We start from the raw sequence: 22,830 nt of genomic DNA on the forward strand, positions 1-22,830 counted from the left end.
TTGTTGGCAGTGCCACAAAACGTCTTAAAGAAAGCGACATTGTTCGCGACCAGTAATTTGTTGGATTTGCCATAAATTATTTTTACAACAATTTTAAGACGATTTCAGTTCTGCCATGGCTACCGTAGAGATTATTGGCTCAAACAACAATGACCTCAACAAAACTTTTAGGTTTAAAGGGTATCATTTCAAACGTTGGCAACAAAAGATGATGTTTTCTTTAACTATGAGGAAAGTTGCTTATGTTTTGAACATTGATATTCCAGTGGTACCTGAAGATGCTGAGAAGGAAGTGAAGGATAAAATGACTATGGAATTAGCTCTCTGGAATGGAAATGATTACCTATGCAAGAATTTCATTCTAAATGGGTTAACTAATGATCTCTATGATTATTATAGCCCATATAAGTATGCCAAACTAGTTTGGTTGGCTTTGGAAAAGAAGTATGATACTGAGGAAGCTGGGACTACAAAGTATGTTGTTAGCCGCTACCTCAAGTATCAAATGACTGATGATAAATCAGTAGAGTCTCAATCCCATGAGATACATAAAATTGCTCATAATATCATATCAGAGGGTATGGCTTTGGATGAGCAATTTCAAGTTGCTGTCATCATAGACAAACTGCCTCCTGGCTGGAAGGATTTCAAAAACCTTCTCAGACACAAGACCAAAGAATTCTCTTTGGAGTCTCTGATCACACGTTTGCGCATTGAGGAAGAGGCACGCAGACAAGATCAGAAAGATGAAGTGTTGACTGTGTCTCACAACAACACCATGACTCAAGAGCCATACATAGCTGTGATAACTGAGATCAATATGATTGGAGGATCAGATGGATGGTGGGTAGACACTGGCGCCTCCCGCCATGTCTGCTATGATCGTGCTATGTTTAAAACATACATGAATGTTGAAAATAAGAAAGTGTTGCTGGGTGATTCCCACACCACTATTGTTGCTGGAACTGGAGATGTTGAACTAAAGTTTACCTCTGGAAAGACTTTGATCCTCAAAGATGTGATGCATACTCCAGAGATGAGAAAGAATCGGGTTTCTGGTTTTCTTTTAAACAAGTCTGGGTTTACTCAGACCATAGGTGCAGATTTATTTACTTTGACCAAGAATGGGGCATTTTTAGGGAAAGGGTACGCCGCTAATGGCATGTTCAAATTGAATCTTGATATTAACAAAGTTTCTCCTTCTGCTTACATGCTGTGTGATTTTAATATCTGGCATTCTAGACTTTGTCATATAAATAGTCGTTGCATATCTAACATGAGTAACTTAGGTTTTATTCCAAAGCTATCTTCAAATCACTTTGAAAAATGTGTTTTTTGCAGTCAATCTAAAATAACCAAGAAATCACATAAATCAGTAGTTAAAGAATCTGAGCCATTGGACTTAATACATTCTGATATATGTGAATTTGATGGAACGTTGACCAGAAATGGAAAACGATATTTTATCACTTTTATTGATGATTGCTCTGATTATACATATGTATATCTTATGAAAAATAAAAGTGAAGCACTTGACATGTTTAAGTTATATGTAATAGAAATTGAAAATCAATTCAATAAGAAAATTAAGGAACTTTGAAGTGATAGAGGCACAAAGTATGATTCTAGTTTGTGTAATGAGTTTTATAATTTGCATGGAATCATACATGAGACGACTGCTCCATATTCACCTGAAATGAACGGTAAAGCTAAAAGAAAGAACATAACTTTTACAGAATTAGTTGTAGCTACCATGTTGAGCTCAAGTTCAACATTTTTTTGGTGGGGCGAAATTTTATTAACTGTTTGTTATGTGCTAAATAGAATCCCCAAATCAAAAAGCAAGACATCTCCCTATGAGATATTGAAGAAAAGACAACCAAATTTGTCCTATTTGAGAACTTGGGGATGTTTGGCCTATGTAAGGATCCCAGACCCCAAGAGGGTTAAACTCGCAAGTAGAGCCTATGAATGTGTGTTCATTGGTTATGCTATTAATAGAAAAGCGTATAGGTTTTATGACCTAAACGCAAAAGTGATCAAAGAGTCAAATGATGTTGATTTTTATGAAAATAAATTTCTTTTTAAATTAAGGAATAGTGGGGGTACTTTATCCAGTCATCTTCCTGCTATTAGTAATGAAAATCTTGCACCACTAGAACCAGAAATAGAGCCTCGAAGAGGTAAGAGAGCAAGAATTGCTAAAGACTATGGGCCCGATTATATGGCCTATACATTAGAGGAGGATCCATCAAACCTCTAAGAAGCTTTATCTTCTTTGGATGCTGACTTGTGGCAAGAAGCCATTAATAATGAGATGGATTCTTTAGAATCTAACAAGACCTGACATTTAGTAGACTTGCCTCCTGGTTGCAAACCAATTGGTTGTAAATGGATCTTGAAAAAGAAACTAAAACTTGATGATACTGTGGATAAATACAAGGCTCTCCTTGTAGCCAAGGGTTTTAGGCGAAAAGAGAATGTGGATTTCTTCGACACCTTTTTCACCAGTCACTAGAATAACATCTATTCGGGTGCTAATATCTCTTGCTGCTATTCATAGTCTAGTGGTACACCAAATGGATGTTAAAACTGCTTTTTAAAATGGTGAATTGGAAGAGGAAATCTATATGGAGCAACCTGAAGGGTTTGTGATTCATGGACAAAAAGATAAAGTTTGCAAGTTAGATAAATCTTTGTATGGTCTAAAACAAGAACCTAAGTAGTGGCATGAAAAGTTTGATAACTTAATAGTCTCGAATGGGTTTAAGGTGAATGAAAGTGACAAATGCATTTACTACAAATCTGTAAATAATATTTGCACTATCATATGTGTATATGTCGATGACCTTCTCATATTTGGTTCAAATATTCATGTAGTGAACGATGTGAAATCATTGTTGTGTAACAACTTTGATATGAAAGACCTCGGAGAAGCAAGTGTAATCCTTGGTATTAAGATTACCAGGTCAAAAGAGGGAATTTCTCTGGATCAATCTCACTACATTGAGAAGATCTTAAAGAAATATGACTACTTTGACTGTAAACCTGCTAGTACACCATATGATCCAAGTGTAAAACTATTTAAGAACACTGGTGAAGGTATACGACAAACTAAGTATGCAAGTATCATTGGCAGCCTTAGGTATGCCACTGATTGTACTAGACCCGACATAGCCTATGTTGTGGGATTATTATGCAGGTTTACCAGTAGACCTAGTATGGAGCATTGACACGCTATTAAAAGGGTAATGAGGTACCTTAAAAGAATCATAAACCTTGGATTACATTATAAAAGGTTTCCCGCTGTACTTGAAGGATACAACGATGCAGATTGGAACACTCTTTCAGATGATTCCAAAGCAACCAGCGACTATATATTTAGCATAGCTGGTGGGTCTGTTTCTTGGAAGTCAAAGAAACAGACTATCTGAGCTCAGTCCACTATGGAATCTGAGATGATAGCACTAGCAGCTGCTAGTGAGGAAGCAAGTTGGCTGAGAAGCTTACTTGTAGAGATTCCTTTATGGGAAAGATTGATACCAGCTGTGTTGATCCATTACGATAGTACCGCGACTATTGCAAAAATTAAGAACCGCTATTACAATGGTAAGAAACGACAGATACGTCATAAGCACAACACTGTTAGAGAATTACTCTCAACAGGAGCTGTTAGAGTGGATCACGTACGCACTGATGATAATTTAGCAGATCCTTTAATGAAAGGATTAGCTAGAGAAAAAGTCCATAACACTTCTAAAAGAATGGAACTATTACCCTTACTGCGATAATCATTCATGATGGTAACCCGACCTAAATGACTTGAGATCCCAAGAACTAGGTTCAATGGGTAATAACAAGTTATGAAGTGATATGAGATGAACATGTTGTTATAAGTGAAAGCAGCATGATTTTTGAAGTAACAAGAGGATGAGTTATTAAAAAATTCTTAATTCTTAATGAGATCTATACTCTATGTTGAGTGGAGTACCTAGGCTACAAGAGTACTCTTGATAAACTCACCTATGTGAAAGTGGAAGTGGGGGCCGCTTCATATGAAATTTTGGGCAAAAATTTCTAGAGCGTTCACTATACCGAGATAGACGTGCATGGCCTTTAACGCACGAACTTTATAGAATACACCTATGAAAAGGTTTTGTGTGGTTTGATGTCAGAGATAGAGTTCAAGACTTCGAGTCACTCTAGTAAAATCTGAATCTTACTCACTATGCAAAGGTTCAAGTAGTATGACACCTTTGTTTATGCACAATTTTATGAAATCCTCGAATTTTTTTTTCAAATTTCAAGTGGGGGATTGTTAGAACAAATGAGACAATGGGTGAAATTTTGAAAAAGAAAAGAGAAAAAACTTCAAGTCCCACATCGCTTAGAGTAAACACTTGAATAGTGTTTCACTCCCTATATATAGAGAGCCTTTTTCTTCATTTTTGCTTGTCCCAGTTGAGAAACATTTCCTCAACTTTTCTTTCTCCCTCCCATATCTCAACCAATGCATTTCCTGCAAACTTCTCCCTCTTTCTTTCTATCGCTCTAAATTTTTGGTTGGCTATAAGAGTGACTTTTCAAATCATATTTTCGGTTGGCTGTTAGAGTGACCTTTTAAGTCATATTTTTGGGTGGTTTTAGAGTGACTTTTCAAGTCATACAAGAGGGTGTAATTCTAGAAAGGTTCCCTCAGTGCAGTGGGAATCTTATACAGTGATCTGGACTGTTTTATCATGGGGACTTCGTGGTTGATAGTCTGCTTGCACAATTTTTTGTAGTGCCACGAAACGTCTTAAAGAAAGCGACATTGTCCGCGACTCAGCCAATAATTTGTTCAGTTTGCCATAAATTATTTTTACAACAATAAATGATAAATTTTGGCATATTTAGTTTCAAAGAATCAATTATTGATTCCCTTAGTAAAAAAAGGGATTGTAACTACCATATTGCATGACCAAAAAAGCCATTGAGATTTTATAAATAGTCCTGCTCCTGGTAAAAGTAGTAGCAGAAGAGTGTATAACATCCAGGAGTTACCTTGGTCTTTAGAAGGGGATGGAGCGGCAGCATTAGGTTTCCCACAGTGGTGATGATGGTGATAATGAGGAAGTGGTCTTGGAGTCGCAATAGGAGCAAAATAAGAGAACATTAATTCTTATTCTCAGAGCAAACATGAAGTATAACGAGTTATTGAAAATTTTGATAATATACTTTGATAAGGAGCAAAAGATGGCCTAGAAGAAGGTTTAACTGACCACATTTTAGCTCGTTCAGCTAAAGCAAATGGCACATTTGTAGAAACCGAGTTCACTGCAAGAAAAAAACCTACTGTCATACTCATACATAATGGCATAGTTTTAATATGCAGAGAAGACCTCAAAACGAACTACTAAAATTATTTAAAAATAAATGAATAAGTCATAATCCTTTTCATGTAGCCAACTCCACCTAAGAGGGAAAAAGCTTTCACTGCTATTAAAAACTATCAAATAACGGAAGGGTATTATACTACAATCTTATTTAATTTACTCCAGCTTCCAATATTGTTTGAGGATCAAGAGCCTATTACATTATAGCACATCCTCTAAAACCCTTTCCAATATTCTAGTGGAAATGTAAACCAGTATAAAATGTTTGGTAAAACCCAGCAAGATTGTAAATGATCACAAAACGTACCTATGCAAGGAAATTGGATAAATAACTAGAAGGTTAAGCTGGAATTCTCAAAGAAAATTGATGAAGAAATCATGAGACTTAATTGCCAACCAATTTTAAGAAACTTAAGAAAGAATAAGAATACAACAAGAATATGAGAAAGTTTGCTCATAGGCAAATGCAAAAAATTTAATTATCCTATTTTATGGCACTGAGAAAAATATCTGTTTACAACGAGGTCTTCAATCATTAAATACTTCAAAAAATGAAGCATTTAAAACATCATGAAACTATTGTCAAAAGATTAACTGATAATGGACTCTACATTTGCGAGGACTATTGTTATTCAATACTAAGAAATAAAACAATACATTTCCTTTCCCGCTCAGATTTTCAAGGATTCCAATGCTAAGTCATTAGTTTTGCATAAAACACTGCAGGGCAGATGTTCAATGTGCTTGTTCTGTATGGACAAATTCTAAGCTGAAACAAGTAAAGGATGAAATTCGTTATAAAGCAAAATTTAATTTGGTTGAATATAATTTTTTTTACTGATTAAGCAATTACAACAGTAGTGCTCAGAAAGACAAGAAGAAAAGCAAGGCAAAACTCCTTTATTTGACTTAGTTGTCTATTTTTTTTACCATCATTTTTAATCAACGCTATAAATGTTTTTGACTTTTCAAGTAGTAGAGTAACTTGTGCTCATAAGAAGTTGGCAAACATGCAACTGTTAGTTAAAAAATGTTGACTTTGTTGTGTATATGTAGTAAATTGATTAGAGTTTTAAAAATGGTCGTGTGTATATGTATATTTACTATATTAACAGCAGAAGATCTGAAAATGGTTGTGTGTATATGCAAGAAAGCATGACAGATTTATCACTTATACCAGGACATTTTATCACAACATTTTATCATAGCATCAAATCAGCAACAGTAAACCAATGTGAAGTGGCTCTCTTACCTTTGAATAATTAACATATATTCCAGAAAAAGCAAAAATAATGTTTATATTCCAGGTAAATACTGCTAAAGAATATATGTTGGCCCAAGTAATCATAGAGCTAGCTAATATTTTCAAAAACTAATAAGTCTAAGATGAGGTATTTCGTTGATCCAAAACAAAAAATAACTATAAAATCAATCAAGTGATGGGTAAAGTTGAAGAAACATGATCAAGCATGAACTAAGTCTGACTAAGGTAGTAGATTCTGATTCTGAACACATTTCCTAAAGAACAAGTTGAAGATAAGAAGCAGAAGTATAAAAACAAAAGGTCCCGTAGGAGTGATAAGGACATAGCAAAATCTAGGGAGACAACAAAAATATATTGATAAAAAGTCACAGCCATGGAAACAGTGGCAACAAATATCTCGAAATGGAAAGGGAACTTGTGAGTGAGTGATTCAGTTTATCAGAAGAATGTTTCTTGTGTCACTTGGGGTGTCCCTTCTTCATATTCAAAGTATCTTAGCCAAAGTTCAATAGGAGACATTTTTATTTTGTTGATCAAAACTTGCATAAGCGGATTAATTAATTGGGTGCCTTTTTATATATAGACCTTTCAGCTTGGAACATTGGATCAAAACTTGCATTCATATTTCCCTAGGTCAATGCACAAAACCGGGAATTTGAAACATTGGATACACAATTTTCGACCTCATCAACACAATTTAGGCCTTGAAAGGAAAGTAACATAGATCTCACCTATCTTTATGCTAGATTTTTCCAAAAAAATGTGAAGCCACAAAATTACCCCTTCCCCCCTCACATTTTGCTGTCACAGTTGATAGTTGACAGTTGAGTCATTGCAGCTAGAGGTTGGTTTGATGAAGGCATATATGCCATGTCATTTAAGGGGGAAGAAGGATCACTGGAATGAGATCATAATCATTATGAAATCCCACAGAGGGATGTCGTGGTGTACACGTATAGCAAAGCAGGGGATTTTGACTCAATAATAGGTCTTCATGAAAGGAAATGGGCAATCTCAAACAAAAGATAAGAGGAAATAGAGGTGTTCAATGCATTTATTCAGCAATCAAATAGAAAAAAAATGAACAATTATAACGTATAAAGTTTGCTAAACTACATATCATTGTCAAATAAAAAAGCAAACTAACATAAAGACATGAACCACACAAAATTAAAAAATACCCACTGACCCGTTTGCAGCCAAGTCAAACAAGGTAGCAGTTGTTGTTCACCAACAACTGATTGATGATCTGCGTCTTCCCTGCAACAAGCATTGTTAAACATCAGCACTAAAAGAACGTTATATCAAACCCGCAACCTCTGTTCAACAATACACCAAATCACGTAAAACAAGCTTAACCTAACTAAGTAAGTAACTCACTTACCCGGTTTCTTCGAAGTGAGACCAATCTCTTTGTTGCCAACGTAAATGCGAAAGCCCCGCTGGCAGTCCTTGATTTGGAAGTTCCAGCTAGCTGGGAAGGTCCAACTCATTGGAACAAACTCGACGAAGAGTCTGCTTCAATATGGAAGAGATTCAACAAGAGGTGCTACGTGCGCGTAACTAGGGTTCAAGAAGAAGCAAGAGGTCCTGCGTGTGTGCGACTAGGGTTCAAGAAGAAGCAAGAGGTCCTGCATGCGCGAGACTAGGGTTAGAAAAAGGAAGGTTCAGTGCGAAAGGAGAGAAGTTGGGACGAGCGAGGGTCGCTGCTGTGTTTAGTTTGTTTTCCTGAATTAAGACGGTTTTTTTATAAAACTCGTCGTAAATTTAATTATATATAACATTCTAAGGCGGTTTTTATTAACTGTCTTAGAATGTGTGTCGTAAAATGTTTTTGTTCTTACAATAATTGCAAAAATGTTACTGTACCACTTTCTAAGCCGATTCCCATTACAACCGTCGAAAATTAGATGTCGTAAAATGCTATTTTTGTAGTAGTGTGCATAAAAAAGAAAAACATATAGCATACCACCACTGCTTTTGATTCTATTACCGAGTGTGCCCCATACCAATATTATTGAGTTCCTTAATTTGAAACAAGACAGGGTTAATTTTGGTACGAGGGGTTTGAATCCCCATACCACCATTTGTGCGTATATATTATACTCCATCTAACGGTGGAAATTGAGGTCGCATGTTTAACGAGGTGGGTTTCTTGTCTGCATTCATATAGGCTTAAAAAGACTGATCTATTGGTTGGGCAAATATCTCAGTTCTTCCACTTTTTCTTAGGATGGAAGACTCGTGGGAGAATTGGATTTCTTCTTTGGTAATGAGACACCAATTAAAAAAATAATTTCTTTTTATTTTTTTATTCTATGAATGTGATGATCATTGATTTTTCTACAATACATAGATAATTTTTTTTTTCTTCTTTAACTCTTTCTATTTGGTGTTTTCCCATTGTGTTGTTATAGGAAATGGGTGAAGACAACAATTCCAATGGTCAATCTCACACTAACTCACTGGATCGGGATAAGCTCCTCACTGGGATTGACCTAGAGCCACCAGATTTCTCATTTCATCAAAGTGACCACCACCACCACCACACTTATACCATGTCATATAATCATCATCATAGTAATAACAATGATTTTCCCACTACAAGCACCATGGGAAGTAGTAGCTTATCCTATGATGAAGATGCAAGCTTTGATGAGAGGCATGGCAAAATGCTCAAGTGTAATAGCTCAAACTCCATCAATATTTCTCAAGATGTTGCCAATTCACACATACCCTCCTCCTCTTCAGCACCTTCCAAATCTACCTTCATTTTGTCCTTTGAAAACTCAACTGTTGAACCTGCCCTCCATGATAGAGTACCTAATTATTATAATAATTCCCCTAATAAGCATTTTGAGGCCACATGTTCTTCCCTTTTGAGCTCAGAAATAACACTCATCAGCAGTGACCATGTCATCACTAAACCAAAAGCAAAGCAAGGGGCCAAGAAGTATAGAACCTCATCAGAGATCAAAGATCACATAATGGCTGAGAGGAAAAGGAGACAAGACCTCACTGAGAGGTTCATTGCACTTTCTGCCACCATACCCGGATTGAAGAAGGTAAGTTCTACAATTTCAAATATCATTTTGATAAGTCCTAGCTAGATTCATAATTAATCAAGCAAAATTTCGCAACTGCATTATTTTCTTAAAAGTTATTCATAAATAATACGTACACTCACGAAAAGAAACTCTTTTATTATGTTATTTAATCATAAAATAAATTATCGTATAAGATAACTATATATATATATATATATATATATATATATATATATATATATATATATATATATTTATATATATGTATAAAAATTAAGTACAATATTAGGGGTTTATAATATTTTCACATCTATCTAATTGAGTTAGATTCCTTGATAGATAAACGTATGTTTAAGTGAGTGTTTACAAAATTAATTTTGAAAGTCAATTTTGAATAAAAAGTAATTTTAAAATGAAATAATAAAATTCATAAGTATAATACAAAAATTATATAAAGTTTTTTCTCATCGGTAGGTATTTAAAGTTTTTTTAACTCGACATTAGTTTTAAATTCTGAATTAATTTCTCAAATATCAAATCAAAAATCTGATCTTAATTGTGATTTTGTACCTTAAATTATCCTAATTAAGCGTGTTTTAACTTGGTTTTGAACTACATGTTTTGCTTTGTTGAGTTGTATGGTAGTAATTATCTTAAAACTCGGGGTGAGTTTTTATTACACCTCTATTAAACATACAAAATTTTCCACAAAATTACTGTGTGGAACTGTTGCTTGATTTTAACATTTTGTATTAGCACGCAGGCAATATTGATAGGAAGAATTGGTCCCTTTGTCTATGACTTAAATATGTCATACTATTATTTTTTTATTGATAGGAATTAAACATATTAAAACACTTACATATCTGCACTAAACCTGACCAGCATAATCAAACAGTCATAGGGTTATATCTTAGAATTTAATGTGCTAATACAATCAAGTGTATCAACATATGTACATTGAAACATTTACTTTTTACGAGAGTTTTCTTAAACAAATTTAAAAGGGAGAAATGCCAGGAAGACAGGAACGTGTTTTTTAAAATTTTGTTTTTTAACTTTCGGTTAAAAATCATTTAAAAACTATAAAACTAAGAGTGAGACTCAAGATTTATAAAATTTTCTAATTTCAAACAAATTTTACATTTTAGTAATAGAATGTGTTAGAAATTTCTTACTATATTTAAAAGAATGTTTTTAATAATGGATATATATTAAGAAGATGAAAACACACAAATAAAAGTACTTATATATAACATGATGTTCAGTACACATAAATTAATCTATTTGAATGACAAAAGTGCATGTAGAGGACCCATTCCATTGTATTGTAACAAAGCTTTCAACTTTCAAGAACTTATTAAACCGAACATGATGGAAAGAGAAATTGTACAAAAGCTACCCTGCGATGAAAGCAGGGCCACCGTGGCCGAAAAAAAGCTGTCTATCTCAATTTTTAAACAAGTTTACAGCACTTTTTCCCACTTTTCAGCAAAGCTTTCTGCACACTTGTTCATCTACGCCAGTTTACTCTCTCTGTCTCTCTCTCTCTCACAGAATTGTTAAAATAAAATTTAAAACTATTCTTTTTCCTTCTCACTTAAGTAAGACGAAGTGTTTGTATTTCATGCTCTATTTATTATTTCTTTTCACATATTAGAAAGTACGATGATGCTCATTCCTTAGCATATAATGACTAAAAGCTTTACGTAGTTTACTATTATCCTCGTGAAACTCTGGAACCTTTTATGATTTCATTATGAGCTCTTTTTCGTTATTTTTTTTATCAGTTCACCTTTTCATTATTTAATTTATGTAAGTAGTATTATATATTATTTTTTTGGTCCATCACAATTAGTAACTCTAGTAGTTTTATGAAGTTTAACGTTGAAATAAGTAACTATGAAGGAATAGTTTTGAGAAGTTTAAACTTTAAAGGTAGAAATATAGATATATATGTGGTATTTTTTTCACATTTCAAAACACGAGTTATATACACCACGTGCTTATTATGGGCTTTATGACTTTAGTTTTTACACAGCACATAAAGTCTCCAGCATGCTATATTTTCTTTGACTTTCTATATAATTTTTATAGCTTCTAGATTCTTCTAATTATTGTCTTTGTCTATATGTAAAGTATAAACATTATTTTACAGTATCCGCGTTTTGCTTTTGGCAAGTTACTAGTATTAAACCCATGCGTCCGCATGGGTGGAGAGCAAGTGTGTATTATTTGAGTTTATTAATTTATGTATTCTTTGAATGAAAATAACTTATAAATTTTGATAGTTTTATCCTTTATAATTATAATTTAATAAATGAATAATATGTTTATAAATTATATTATTATTTAATCATAAAATTATCATATATGATAAATTTATTAATTTTTATAATAAATATACTGAAAAAAAATTATTAAGTTTTATAATAATTATTTTATAAGTTATGCTGAAAATTAAGATTCATGATTGATTAATGATATAATTTTTTTTACAGAAATTAAATTTTTAAATAAAATTTCATATAAAATTTCTTATATCATGAAAAGGGATGTATCTGTTATTATATTTTAGAACAAAATTAAGCATATTTTTTATTCAATATATTTTAAAAGCGAAAAAATTGATAGGATGCAAAGTGTTTATAAGGAAAAAGAGTGTGTGAAGTGGAGAGTGCAGAGCGGTGACAAAGAGCAGGCTATAGTTATGGCCAAAGAAGAAAAAAGGAGGATCGTAACAGAAGCAACATTCAATGCAACAATATAAAAGCTAATGTCTCATCATCATTACTCAGATATTTCCAAAAAAGCTTTAGTTAGACAAACCCATACAACATTACCATACCATCCCACCTCTCTCTTTCTCAATACGTGTTTGGTTTAGAAATACAAATAAAAAATAAAAGGTGAAAAATAATTTTTTATCAAAACTTCCATTTTACCCCATGGTAATAATATAAAATGTTTGTTTCGATCATTTAACCTGCCTATACTTTTTATATGTTCAAAATGATGCTTTTGTTAGGCTACTCTTCTATATATTTATATACTTTTTTATATATTTACTACTCTTTGATATATATATATATATATATATATATATATATATACACTAAAAATAATTTTTTAAAAATTTGAATGACTAATAAAAACAATATTTTTTGAAGGAATTTTAAAAAATAATTAACAAATTTTAAAAAACATATTTAAGCCTTAAAAAATTAATCAGTATTACTAAAATATATTGCAAAAGAAAATATCTATATCTATATAAAATTATATAAAGGAATAGAGAGAATATGAAAAAAATAGTCTTTAATATATCCCAACGTTTTGTTTTTAAATTTTACCAAATAGTGTTGAATTAAAGCGAAAAATTTGTAATTGCTTAAAATAGTTGATTTGAGAGTTTTGTTATACGTGATAGCGTGAGAAATAATCAGAATCCAAACACAGTAAAAAAATTGGATGCAAAACAATGGTGAGTGTGAAACAATAATTTGTAATTGAGATATGTTGGGAATATGCTCAATTTAAGTTATGATAGTGAAATGAAAGGAAAAAGTGGGGTCAAAATGAAAAGCTGAAAATTTCAGCCACCCTTATTCACTCCAAATTGCAAACTTAGACCGACAAGCTACGATGCATGCAATTTGGACTTCCTACTTAGCCAACCAAGGAAGACATATGTCTAAAAATGAGGGCAAAAAGAATGAGTCTGAAATGCAAATATTATTCATCCAACAAACATATTGGGAATTAATGGTGAAAAAACTGTTTGATCCCTTGTTTGGATCATTATGATTATAATAGAAGAACAAAAGCATGGTGAGGGAATAAAGTGTTCCCCAGGAATTCATTTTTTTTGTGATCTATATTCTCTTCAAAAATGGGTAGACAATAAAAAAATGAAAGTGAAGTATCCAAAGAATTTATATGAACATCAAACTTTATCCATAGTAGATACAAATGAATTTAATGAAAAATTACATTAAATGCTAATTTCTATAATCCCTTTTCATTTCCTTTTCTTTCCCTTCCATTGTGCTGTTAAATATACATATGTCAATCAATCTACTTCCATAAGGTAAACATGCAGAACAAAGGAATGATTCTTAATATCATTACCATTATTTTATTACGTGTTGATCCGAACAAACTGTTGAAGACTCTTCGGATCAGCCAAAAATGACTACTACCAGTTGCAAATAAAAAATCTAGGAAAAAATCCTTCAATTTGAAATTTTAACTTCTGCTCACATAACATTTAGATAATTCTTTTACTTAAAGCAACCAAGACATCATGTCTGGGTTCATGCAAAATGTCCTGAAACATGACAATAACCAATTTCTATCTATTGATATAGCTTGTTAACAGTACATCAGTTGGATCCACTGGTCAATGAAAAGAACTAAAAACAAAAGCTGATATCAATTAACTATACCTCTCAATTGGTTCTTCAAGGATGAACTTGTCACCAAAATGTACGACCTGCTTACAATACATCATTCATGCATATGTTATCCTTGCATATAAACTATATGCTATCGTTGTATATGAACTTATTTATAATGACATTGAACAAAGAATGCAAGAAACATCACTGAAAGCACAATTATTTATGTACAACTCTTCAAGCATTCTGCTATAGGTTATCTTCGGTTAAAAGTATTAAGTATGTCTAACCTCAAAATCCTTCTAGAGAGGTATTAGAGCAGTGACTTTGGGTTAGGACATTCTCGTGGTTCAGAGTGCAAACATCATGAGGGTAGACACACTAATTTAGTCCCATCATCATTTATAAGCTCTCCTTCTAAGCAAGAGTTTGATAGCATCTGAAGGTTCTTGTCTCTAATCAGTTCAATGGCCTGATGAAGGGAAGTGTATGTTTTGAAAGTGACTATTTTGGGTAATTTTTTTATAGGTACTTCTTACTTGATTTTAGGTAGAACAATCAGAAAAAGAAATTGATCAAAAGGAAGAACTCAATTAGGCTAAGATAGACAACATTATAGGAAAGAAACTTACATGGCTTGGAGGAATATGATTGCCACTGAGGAGGTCAAGCAAAAGGGTTGCAAAGCTATAAGTCACTCTATGGAGTAACTCTGCCTGCATGTCCAGGGAAAAGGATGGCAGATGCTGCAATCATATACTTATAATTATGGTATGAGATTATACGATATAAAATAAGTAACATAATTAAGCCATCACCTAATTTTTTTATTTTTTATTTTTTTGCATTTGGGAGAGATGGGAATTATATTATCCACTCCAATCACATTAAGTTTGAAATGGCAGAACAAATTATATGAACCTGTCTATAATAATAAGATAAATTATGGAAATGCCACTAATAGCTCCACCCAACATCAATGTGAAGATAAATCTACCAGAACATGATTTGCACAATCCTCGTAGGTTGCCAGAATTTGTACAAATCGTCGAGACACAGTGGAATCATTCATTGACTCAGCTAGGTCCTGGTGAGTCTCTTTGGCCAATTTGCGAAATGACGCTTTAATCTCGTCAAAGGAGCTGGTCTTGGACACTCCTAATATATGTTTAATAGATAGCTCATACGCGTTCTCTAAGGGAAAATCTATCCAAGCAAATTCATGTTATTTGCAGCACTGACACAAAGATGCAACAAAATAAGGCATTGGAATGGTGGCAATTGGTATAATTGATATTAAAAATTCTGGTTCTGGCCTCCGTTTATTGATTTCAGCTACTGAGCTATATCCTACAGCAACGACGACAAGATAAACCATGGCTACCTAACTCATCCTCAAAGATGAAAAAAGATGTTAAATACTGAAACCCATCCTTAAACCCTAACCAAAATTTAAAAAAAAAAATAGAATGAAGATGAGAAGAGAACCGTATCAAAAACAGAAAATACAACACCAACCGAGAGAGGATTGATTCACTCGTTCACAGGCCGCCTCAAAATCCTGAGCTAAACCTAACAGAACAAATCTATCAAAACCAAACTAATTGAGAAAAAGAAATACCTTGGACAAAGCGGGTCTGGACTCAATGTTGTTCCCTTTGCTCAGAATATAAACAAAGAAAAGAATTATTGCACAACACAATGCCCACCACAATGCATCTGGAACCCTCTTACGCTTTAGAAGACATATCATGTATCGATGATGTAAAGAAGAGATGGAGAGAAAAAAATGTCAATGAAGAAGCTCGGGTCGATGAAGAACGAAGACGTAGAGAATAGATGAAAAGAATGATGAGGTGAAGAAGCTAAACTGAAGAAGCTCGGGTCGATGAAGCTCGGGTGGAGATGAGTGTGAATATGCTTCAAATTTTCACAATACCCATTTTATCCCTGTTTATACCAAATGTTAGCAACTTAGGATGTCTAATTTGGACTTTTCATATGTCTACTCTTTTCATAAATGTTTAATAGATTTCACAAAGTTACATCAAATACGTACAGGTAAAAGTTGCACAAAGTTACAAATCGTAACTTCTAATTGCCACAACTAGACTAGACATGCATCTTATATTTATATATATTTTTAAAAAATGCATCATAAATCAAGCAATGCATTAGTCAATTAAAACGTACGTAATTTTGTTTGGATCAGTGTTTAGCCTAAGTTTTGTAATTACACACTTTTGATATAAACTTTATTATATATAACAAGTTTGCATATAACACATATGAGTATTACGTTACATAACTTCATAAATATGAATATATATAGACAGACAAGGCCTATATACTTCAAGAAGCTATCACATATATGAAACAACTTCAGGAGAGAGTGAAAGTGCTAGAGAATGAGAACAAGAGGAAAACAACATATTCAAAAATATTCATCAAGAAATCACAAGTGTGCTCAAGAGAAGAAGCCACATCATCATGTGAAACAAACTCTAATTATAGATCCACGCCACCACCACTACCTCAAGTTGAAGCAAGAATGTTGGAAAAGGAAGTTCTCATTGGAATCCACTGCCAGAAACAAAAGGATATTGTGCTCAAAATCATGGCCTTGCTTCAAAATCTCCATCTCTCTCTTGCTAGTAGTAGTGTATTGCCATTTGGGACTTCTACAGTAAAAGTTACAATCATTGCCCAGGTAATTAAACAATGATAGTATTTCATTTTTTTCCTGACAATCAACATTTGATAAAAGAAAAATTGTTGGTAATATTTTTTTATATCCTTTTTATTATTAATTGAAATTTATTAAAAATAATATTAGGTGATTTGATTTCTCTGCGGGCAAGACTCTCTCTATCCTCTATATCTTAGTTTCTCTATTTTTTTTCTTCATTTTTTTTTATCTTCTACCTTCCTCTATCTTTCCATTCACTTTGTGCTTCTCCTTTTGATTTTCTTAGCTAAAGAGGATGGAAGATAGAAGCGAGAATCTATTTTGAAAGATTTGTTGAATCCGTATCTTAGTATTTAATAAGCCTCACTCATGATTTTATAAATTTTAATTAACAATAAAGTACTTAAACATGCATATAGGATAATGGATAATGCAGAATTTTTTATCTCTCTTTATATAAATATTCGGACTTACATATCTTTTTCTAAAGAAAGATAGACATAATTTCTTTTATATTAACTTCATAATATATGATTCGTAAATTTTTTATCACTCACCATAAACAATTGCATATTATATAAAAAGTTTAAGTGACATTCTAATATGAGAATATCTATATATATTCTCCATACATACAGTGCATAACAATTTGATATTCTAAATTACTTTATCTATCTTGCAGATGGGCGACAAATACGGTATGACAGTGAATGATCTAGTAAAAAGACTGAGGCAAGATCTCTTGAAGTCACATGACATTCAAGAGTCACATTCCAAAGAGTGCCAAATATGATATGCAATTGTTTATGGAGAGTGAGGTTTGCAGAAATTTTAGTTTTGCCCTTCTTAAATTTCAATAAGAAAAAAATGATGAGGATTTGTTTGTAATGAAATTGAACCTCATAATGTATTAAAAATATGCACAGCACTTATCAATTACGAGGAAAATTAGTGTTTTGTAGATGAACTTAAATTGAAAGAGAGTGAAAATGGCTATTTTTAAAGAACATTGCGAACACCTTGTTCAATTCTACCACATATTAGAAAATACTATAAATAGGATTTTTAAAAATAACTATGAAGTTAATAATTTAATTATTTATTCATTATTAGTTAGATGCCAATATAAAAAATATTTATAATGTCATTACATTTTAACTAAATTTAAATTGTTATTACATTTATTTACCATAATTTTAGTATTTCTATCTCAAGTGCCTTCAAGATTAATGGTTGGCTTTCGAAAAATAGAACCAAATAATTTTATCAGTTAAAAATACGAGGCAGTTTGGACGTTTGTTAAGTGACCTGTGAAGAAAATATGAGTACAAATGGAATCTTGCTGCAATGGAGAGGGAAAGGCTTAATGTTTTGTAAAGGGTTAAAATTTAGTAGTCTTAGGACCCACTACAATTGGAGCCTTAATTTGCGAACAATGAAGGTTTTTGTAAGCAGGAATGAAGGGCAGTCTTATGCTATTGGCTAGGAGTCTCTTTCATATTTAGACTATATCCGATAAAATTAATTAAAAAATTAGTTGATAATTGAAAGCTAAAAAATTAGTGTATTAAATTATAATTATTTGACAAAATTAATTGTTAAAAAAAATAATAAAATCATGATTTATTTAAAAAAGATAATCATGAAATTAGATAAATATATTGAAGATCAAAATGAAAGAAACATAAAGTTAGAAAATAGAAACTTGCATTTTAAAAAGTAGTGTTTCAAAAAATGAAACTACTAAAAAACTTAGAAAACTAAATGAAAGCATTCACTTATTAAATTATAGATATTCGATGAAATTAGTTATTAAAATAATTAAAAAGAGTAAAATACCTGAAAAAAGTAAAACCATAATTTATTTAAAAAGAATAAACAGGAAATTTGATAAATATATTAAAGATAAAAAAGTAAAAAATATAAAATATTTTAGAAATGTCTCATAGAGAAACCAAAAAAAAAAGAAATTTTAAATTAAAGGGATTTAAAAGGATAAAATCTTTAGGTAGCACTTTTGAGTCTTTGTTTCCTATTTTCATTTCCTGAAAACAATTTTCAATTTCAATTTTTTTATATTTAGAGAATATGTTTAGTTAAGATTTTTATTTTCTAATTTCAAAATATGAAAAATTGGTTTAGGCATTTCAACAAACACCTTATCAGCAACAAAAACCTTTTTAACCCTAGCACACAAGACTGTGCCGTCGAACCACCCATGTTCGCCAGCGTTGCACCTCACCACCAACAAGTAGTTGAGGACGCCACGAAACCTACCCAAAAGGGAACAAAATCGTTGAAGCCCCAAACATAACCACTAACTAGACTAATTTAGGTTGCAATTGGGTTTTGGTGTGATAGGTGGCAGTGCATGACGTTTTGATAGTGGAGGTTGGGTTGCTGACGTTTGGGCTTATGATTGTGGAGGACAGGGCGGTGCAATCGATTTGGATTATGGTTTGGTGTTTGGAGGTGTGGGTGGTGGCCATTTGAGGCATTGATGATGGAGTTTGGAAGTAGGTGGTGGTGCGTTGTGGACTAGTGGTGGTTTCGAGAGATAAAGGTTGAAGGAGAAGAAGGTAGGGGAAGGGTGGGTCCAGAGCATCGGAGACGAGGCTGCTAACGAAGTTGGTAATAATTACGACTCATGCCATCACGTTTTCCTTTTAGAGAAAACATTGAAAACAACAAATCCTTGTTTTCAGTTTTCAGCCTTTTCTTCAGAATGTTTTCACTGAAAATGTTTTCAAAATTTAAAAGAAACACATTTTCAAATGTATTTTCTGTTTTTACTGAAAATGAAAACAGAAAAATGGACAAACCAAACATCCCCTTAGGAAATAATGAACATTTTTAAAATATGAGGGACGAAGGTTGGACCAAATCATTTAGTTGTGATCATTAGTGGTATCATTTGCATAGGCTTCAAGGGGAAGTTGTTTAGTATTGTTGAAAATCAAAAAATAATATTTAAATTCTATTAATAATTGTGGTTTATAGACATAATCTTTGATTTAGAGGAAAAAAACATCAATATCTATTTATGTACGATTAATCTAATCAACATATATATACATGCATCTATATTCAAACACATGGTTTTTACTAAACTATTCCTTTGTTTTCTCCAATTTAAACATTATTTCCAGAGCCTGATAAAGATATCACAAAAATTGTGTCTCATTGGGGATTCATTGTCCCTAGTGGACCCTTCTACTCATCACACTCTTTCTGGTGATCTTTTTTAGTTTTTCGGTGATATTATGACAACCATTGTTAGCTACCTTCACAAATCCAATGACCACCAAATCTAGTGCACCTTGAGTCGATTTACCCAGATTTGGCCACTACAACTTCATTAGAGTTCCCACACATTTCTTTGTGCATTCTTTTGACACACCAAACAACCTAAGTTCCCAACAATTGGCAGCGCGTTCGACCACCTTTCTTAGTGTCGTTTCCGGTGACATACTCGTTGGACTGAGGTGCACAAAGCCTAGTCGATATTAAGCCATTTCGAGACTATATTGTTTTTTCCTAACCTTTGTTGGGTTCATATTTTTTTGTCAATATTTGCCTTCATTTTCTTGTTTGGCAATAGTTTCCATTACCCTATCTTTGTTCTGGAAGCACTGACCCATCTTTGTCCTAGATGTCATGGCCTTTGTCTTTGTCTCAAATGCACTGGCCTTGTCTGTGTACTAGCACACTAGGCTTGATTATGTCCCACATAACTAGAAAAAGTAGATTTAACATCGTCACTTTAACATCGATTTTCACAAAAACCAATGTTAAGGTAAACGCGGTGACATCATTGTAATTAATGTGTAGTGGTTTACATCGGTTTTCTGAGAAATCAATTGTTGAAAAACTGATGTTAACATTAAATAGGTAACATCGGTTTTTCAATAACCGATGTTAACGTTAGTTAATTAACATTGATTTTTCAGAAAACCGATGTTAATGTAAGATAGGTTAACATCGGTTTCTTCTAGAAAACTAATGTTAAAGTTAACATCATTTAGTTAACATCGATTTTGTATTGATAATTGATGTTGGACTTACATTTTAAAATATCAGAACGCGAGCCCTATTTTTCTCACGCTCTGTTCTTCTCTATTAAAGGTTCTTCTTCACGACTGTTTGTCTTTGCAACCTAATCGAGCGTCACACTGCTTAACATCTAGGTACGTTTTGCAACTCTTTCTTCTCTTTACCATATTGTATTGAGTACCATGGGTGAGTTTGGGGAACTTAGGCTCACTGCAATTATTTTTCAATATTTCTGCTGCAAGGGTTTAGTTTATGAAACTCGTGGTCACTGCAAGGTCCGTTTGGGGTGCTCACTTTACAGTTCGTTTAGACAGCTCACTGGGTCTCACAGCAAGGTAATTCACAGTTTCCTTTGCATGCTTCATGAGTAGCTAGGAAGGTGTTCTGCATTTTCTTTTATTATTGTGTGTTCCCGCCAAGGCCCAACAATGAGTGAATGTCAACATTCATGTTTGCAAGGTATTGTGCGTGGTTGACAGGTCTGGGACTAGGAGAGTTCCAATGGGTTTGCACAGTGTTGACAATGGTGATGTTAAACACTATGTGTCTCTTTAGGCAGAAACACCTAGAATTATCAAGTCCTGAATAAGACTAGGACATCACCCACCCATCATATTCATGTCATTTGATTCCTTTCCTTTTTCTTTTTCCCAGCAAAATATACATTTAAAGTTGGACATATGTAACAAGGCTCCTACTCTGAGTTAACCAAGACATTGATGGTTGATATGTCTCTATGCACTATTGGAGGGGTGCGGTCTTGATGAAGATATGAAAGAGCATGTGCAATGCTTGAGGTTGTGACTGAGGTCGAATGTTGGTTAGCCATGCATGGCTTGACAAGGGTTTTAGGGAACCAAATAGAGTGTGGGATATGTCAAGCTTTTGTAATTTTGTGAGATTTGTAAGGTAAATGAGCAAGGTTGCATTGATTTTGTTGTGAGATAAATCTAAGACAGTAAGATTTTTCAAGGACACCAATTCACGGGGAATGGAACCTTGAACGATGTTGCTAGATATGACTAGGCTCTATAATAGGATAAGATTTCCTAGTGAAGGAGGTATGGCACCATCAAGGTAATTTCTAGACAAATTGAGATGAGTGAGTTTGGGAAGATTACCAATTTTAGTTGGGATTTTCCCTCTTAGTCCACTTCCTGAGACCTCTAGCCATTCTAAATTCTTGAAAGCAGAGAGGTTTAGTGTTGCAAATTAAATCCCTTGTGTAGAATTCGAGTATGTGATTCTAGTTATGCTTCTAGCATCATTGCAAAATATACCATCCCACAGATATTGTGGGTATTTGATTGCCCTTGAATACCCTTTACAATAGCTCCACACTTGCAGTACATGCCAATAATTGTTGTGAGAACAATGACATTCAACTCAAAATGACCCCTTTTTACATAATCATGAACCCATTCCCCATGTTGAAGTGCTCCTAAATGAGTACAAGCACTTAACAGACTCACCATTGTAAATTCACTAGGCTGAACCCTTTGTCTCTGCATCTTGTGGAAAAGCTCCAATGCCTCTATGAGCCTCTTATTCTTAACATATCCATTAATCATAGGTTTTAAACTAATTGTGAGTAAAGCAGTTCTGGACATAGTTGATAAAAGGCTTTAAATACACTATGACTAATTGGCCTAAGCTTTTTTTTTTTTTTCAGGTTATCATTTACTACTGCTAATTGGCGTTGTGGTGGAAGCTCTTTGATTATAGCAACTCCAAGTACGTACATACGGACTAGTGACCATATTATCACATGCTACTCTTTTGACTTTTGTCTCAGTATTTATATACACATATACTAGTAGCATACTTATATAGATACATGTATATGTGCTGAAGACTAATGAACCCTGATTATAGCAATTCCCTGGTGTTAGATTTAAAAACAATTGATTGAAGTCTGGACCAATTTCCTTTAAAGTAAATCACATAATCAATGTGAAATGGATACAATAGCTAGTTACCTAGTTCTTCTCTATTATATAGG

The 22,830-nt window shown here is 33.1% G+C and overlaps 3 protein-coding genes across 4 annotated transcripts; 2 read left to right on the forward strand and 1 right to left on the reverse strand.

Moving 5' to 3' along the window:
- The first annotated feature begins 226 nt into the window (after positions 1-226).
- LOC114405140 lies at positions 227-3,434 on the forward strand. Its single transcript, XM_028367789.1, has 2 exons — positions 227-1,215; positions 3,299-3,434. The coding sequence occupies exons 1-2, from the start codon at positions 227-229 to the stop codon at positions 3,432-3,434; spliced, it is 1,125 nt and encodes a 374-aa protein (XP_028223590.1).
- A 5,345-nt stretch (positions 3,435-8,779) lies between these two features.
- LOC114406462 (transcription factor bHLH18-like) lies at positions 8,780-17,711 on the forward strand. Of its 2 annotated transcripts, none has more exons than XM_028369167.1 (4): positions 8,780-8,908; positions 9,057-9,704; positions 16,419-16,796; positions 17,458-17,711. In XM_028369167.1, the coding sequence occupies exons 1-4, from the start codon at positions 8,873-8,875 to the stop codon at positions 17,566-17,568; spliced, it is 1,173 nt and encodes a 390-aa protein (XP_028224968.1). In that variant the 5' UTR covers positions 8,780-8,872; the 3' UTR covers positions 17,569-17,711. The 2 variants fall into 2 exon arrangements, with proteins under 2 accessions (XP_028224968.1, XP_028224969.1); XM_028369168.1 differs by having other exon boundaries at positions 16,473-16,796.
- Positions 17,712-22,078: 4,367 nt separating this feature from the next.
- Positions 22,079-22,438, reverse strand: LOC114405141 (pentatricopeptide repeat-containing protein At2g42920, chloroplastic-like). The gene has a single exon (XM_028367790.1). It carries the CDS (start codon positions 22,436-22,438, stop codon positions 22,079-22,081), a length of 360 nt encoding a protein of 119 aa, XP_028223591.1.
- Positions 22,439-22,830: the final 392 nt, after the last annotated feature.

Source organism: Glycine soja, chromosome 3 (genome assembly GCF_004193775.1).
Source record: "Glycine soja cultivar W05 chromosome 3, ASM419377v2, whole genome shotgun sequence".
NCBI classification, from domain to species: domain Eukaryota; kingdom Viridiplantae; phylum Streptophyta; class Magnoliopsida; order Fabales; family Fabaceae; genus Glycine; species Glycine soja.

What these genes read in the sequence shown, in the direction of transcription:
- LOC114405140 (XM_028367789.1), top strand. Translation starts at nt 227, where the DNA reads ATGAGGAAAGTTGCTTATGTTTTGAACATTGATATTCCAGTGGTACCT. An exon ending in TCTCCTTCTGCTTACATGCT is followed by an intron (nt 1,216 to 3,298) that starts GTGTGATTTTAA and finishes ACATTATAAAAG; the next exon opens with GTTTCCCGCTGTACTTGAAG.
- LOC114406462 (XM_028369167.1), top strand. Translation starts at nt 8,873, where the DNA reads ATGGAAGACTCGTGGGAGAATTGGATTTCTTCTTTG. An exon ending in AGAATTGGATTTCTTCTTTG is followed by an intron (nt 8,909 to 9,056) that starts GTAATGAGACAC and finishes GTGTTGTTATAG; the next exon opens with GAAATGGGTGAAGACAACAA. An exon ending in CCATACCCGGATTGAAGAAG is followed by an intron (nt 9,705 to 16,418) that starts GTAAGTTCTACA and finishes GAATATATATAG; the next exon opens with ACAGACAAGGCCTATATACT.
- LOC114405141 (XM_028367790.1), bottom strand. Translation starts at nt 22,438, where the DNA reads ATGTCCAGAACTGCTTTACTCACAATTAGTTTAAAACCTATGATTAAT.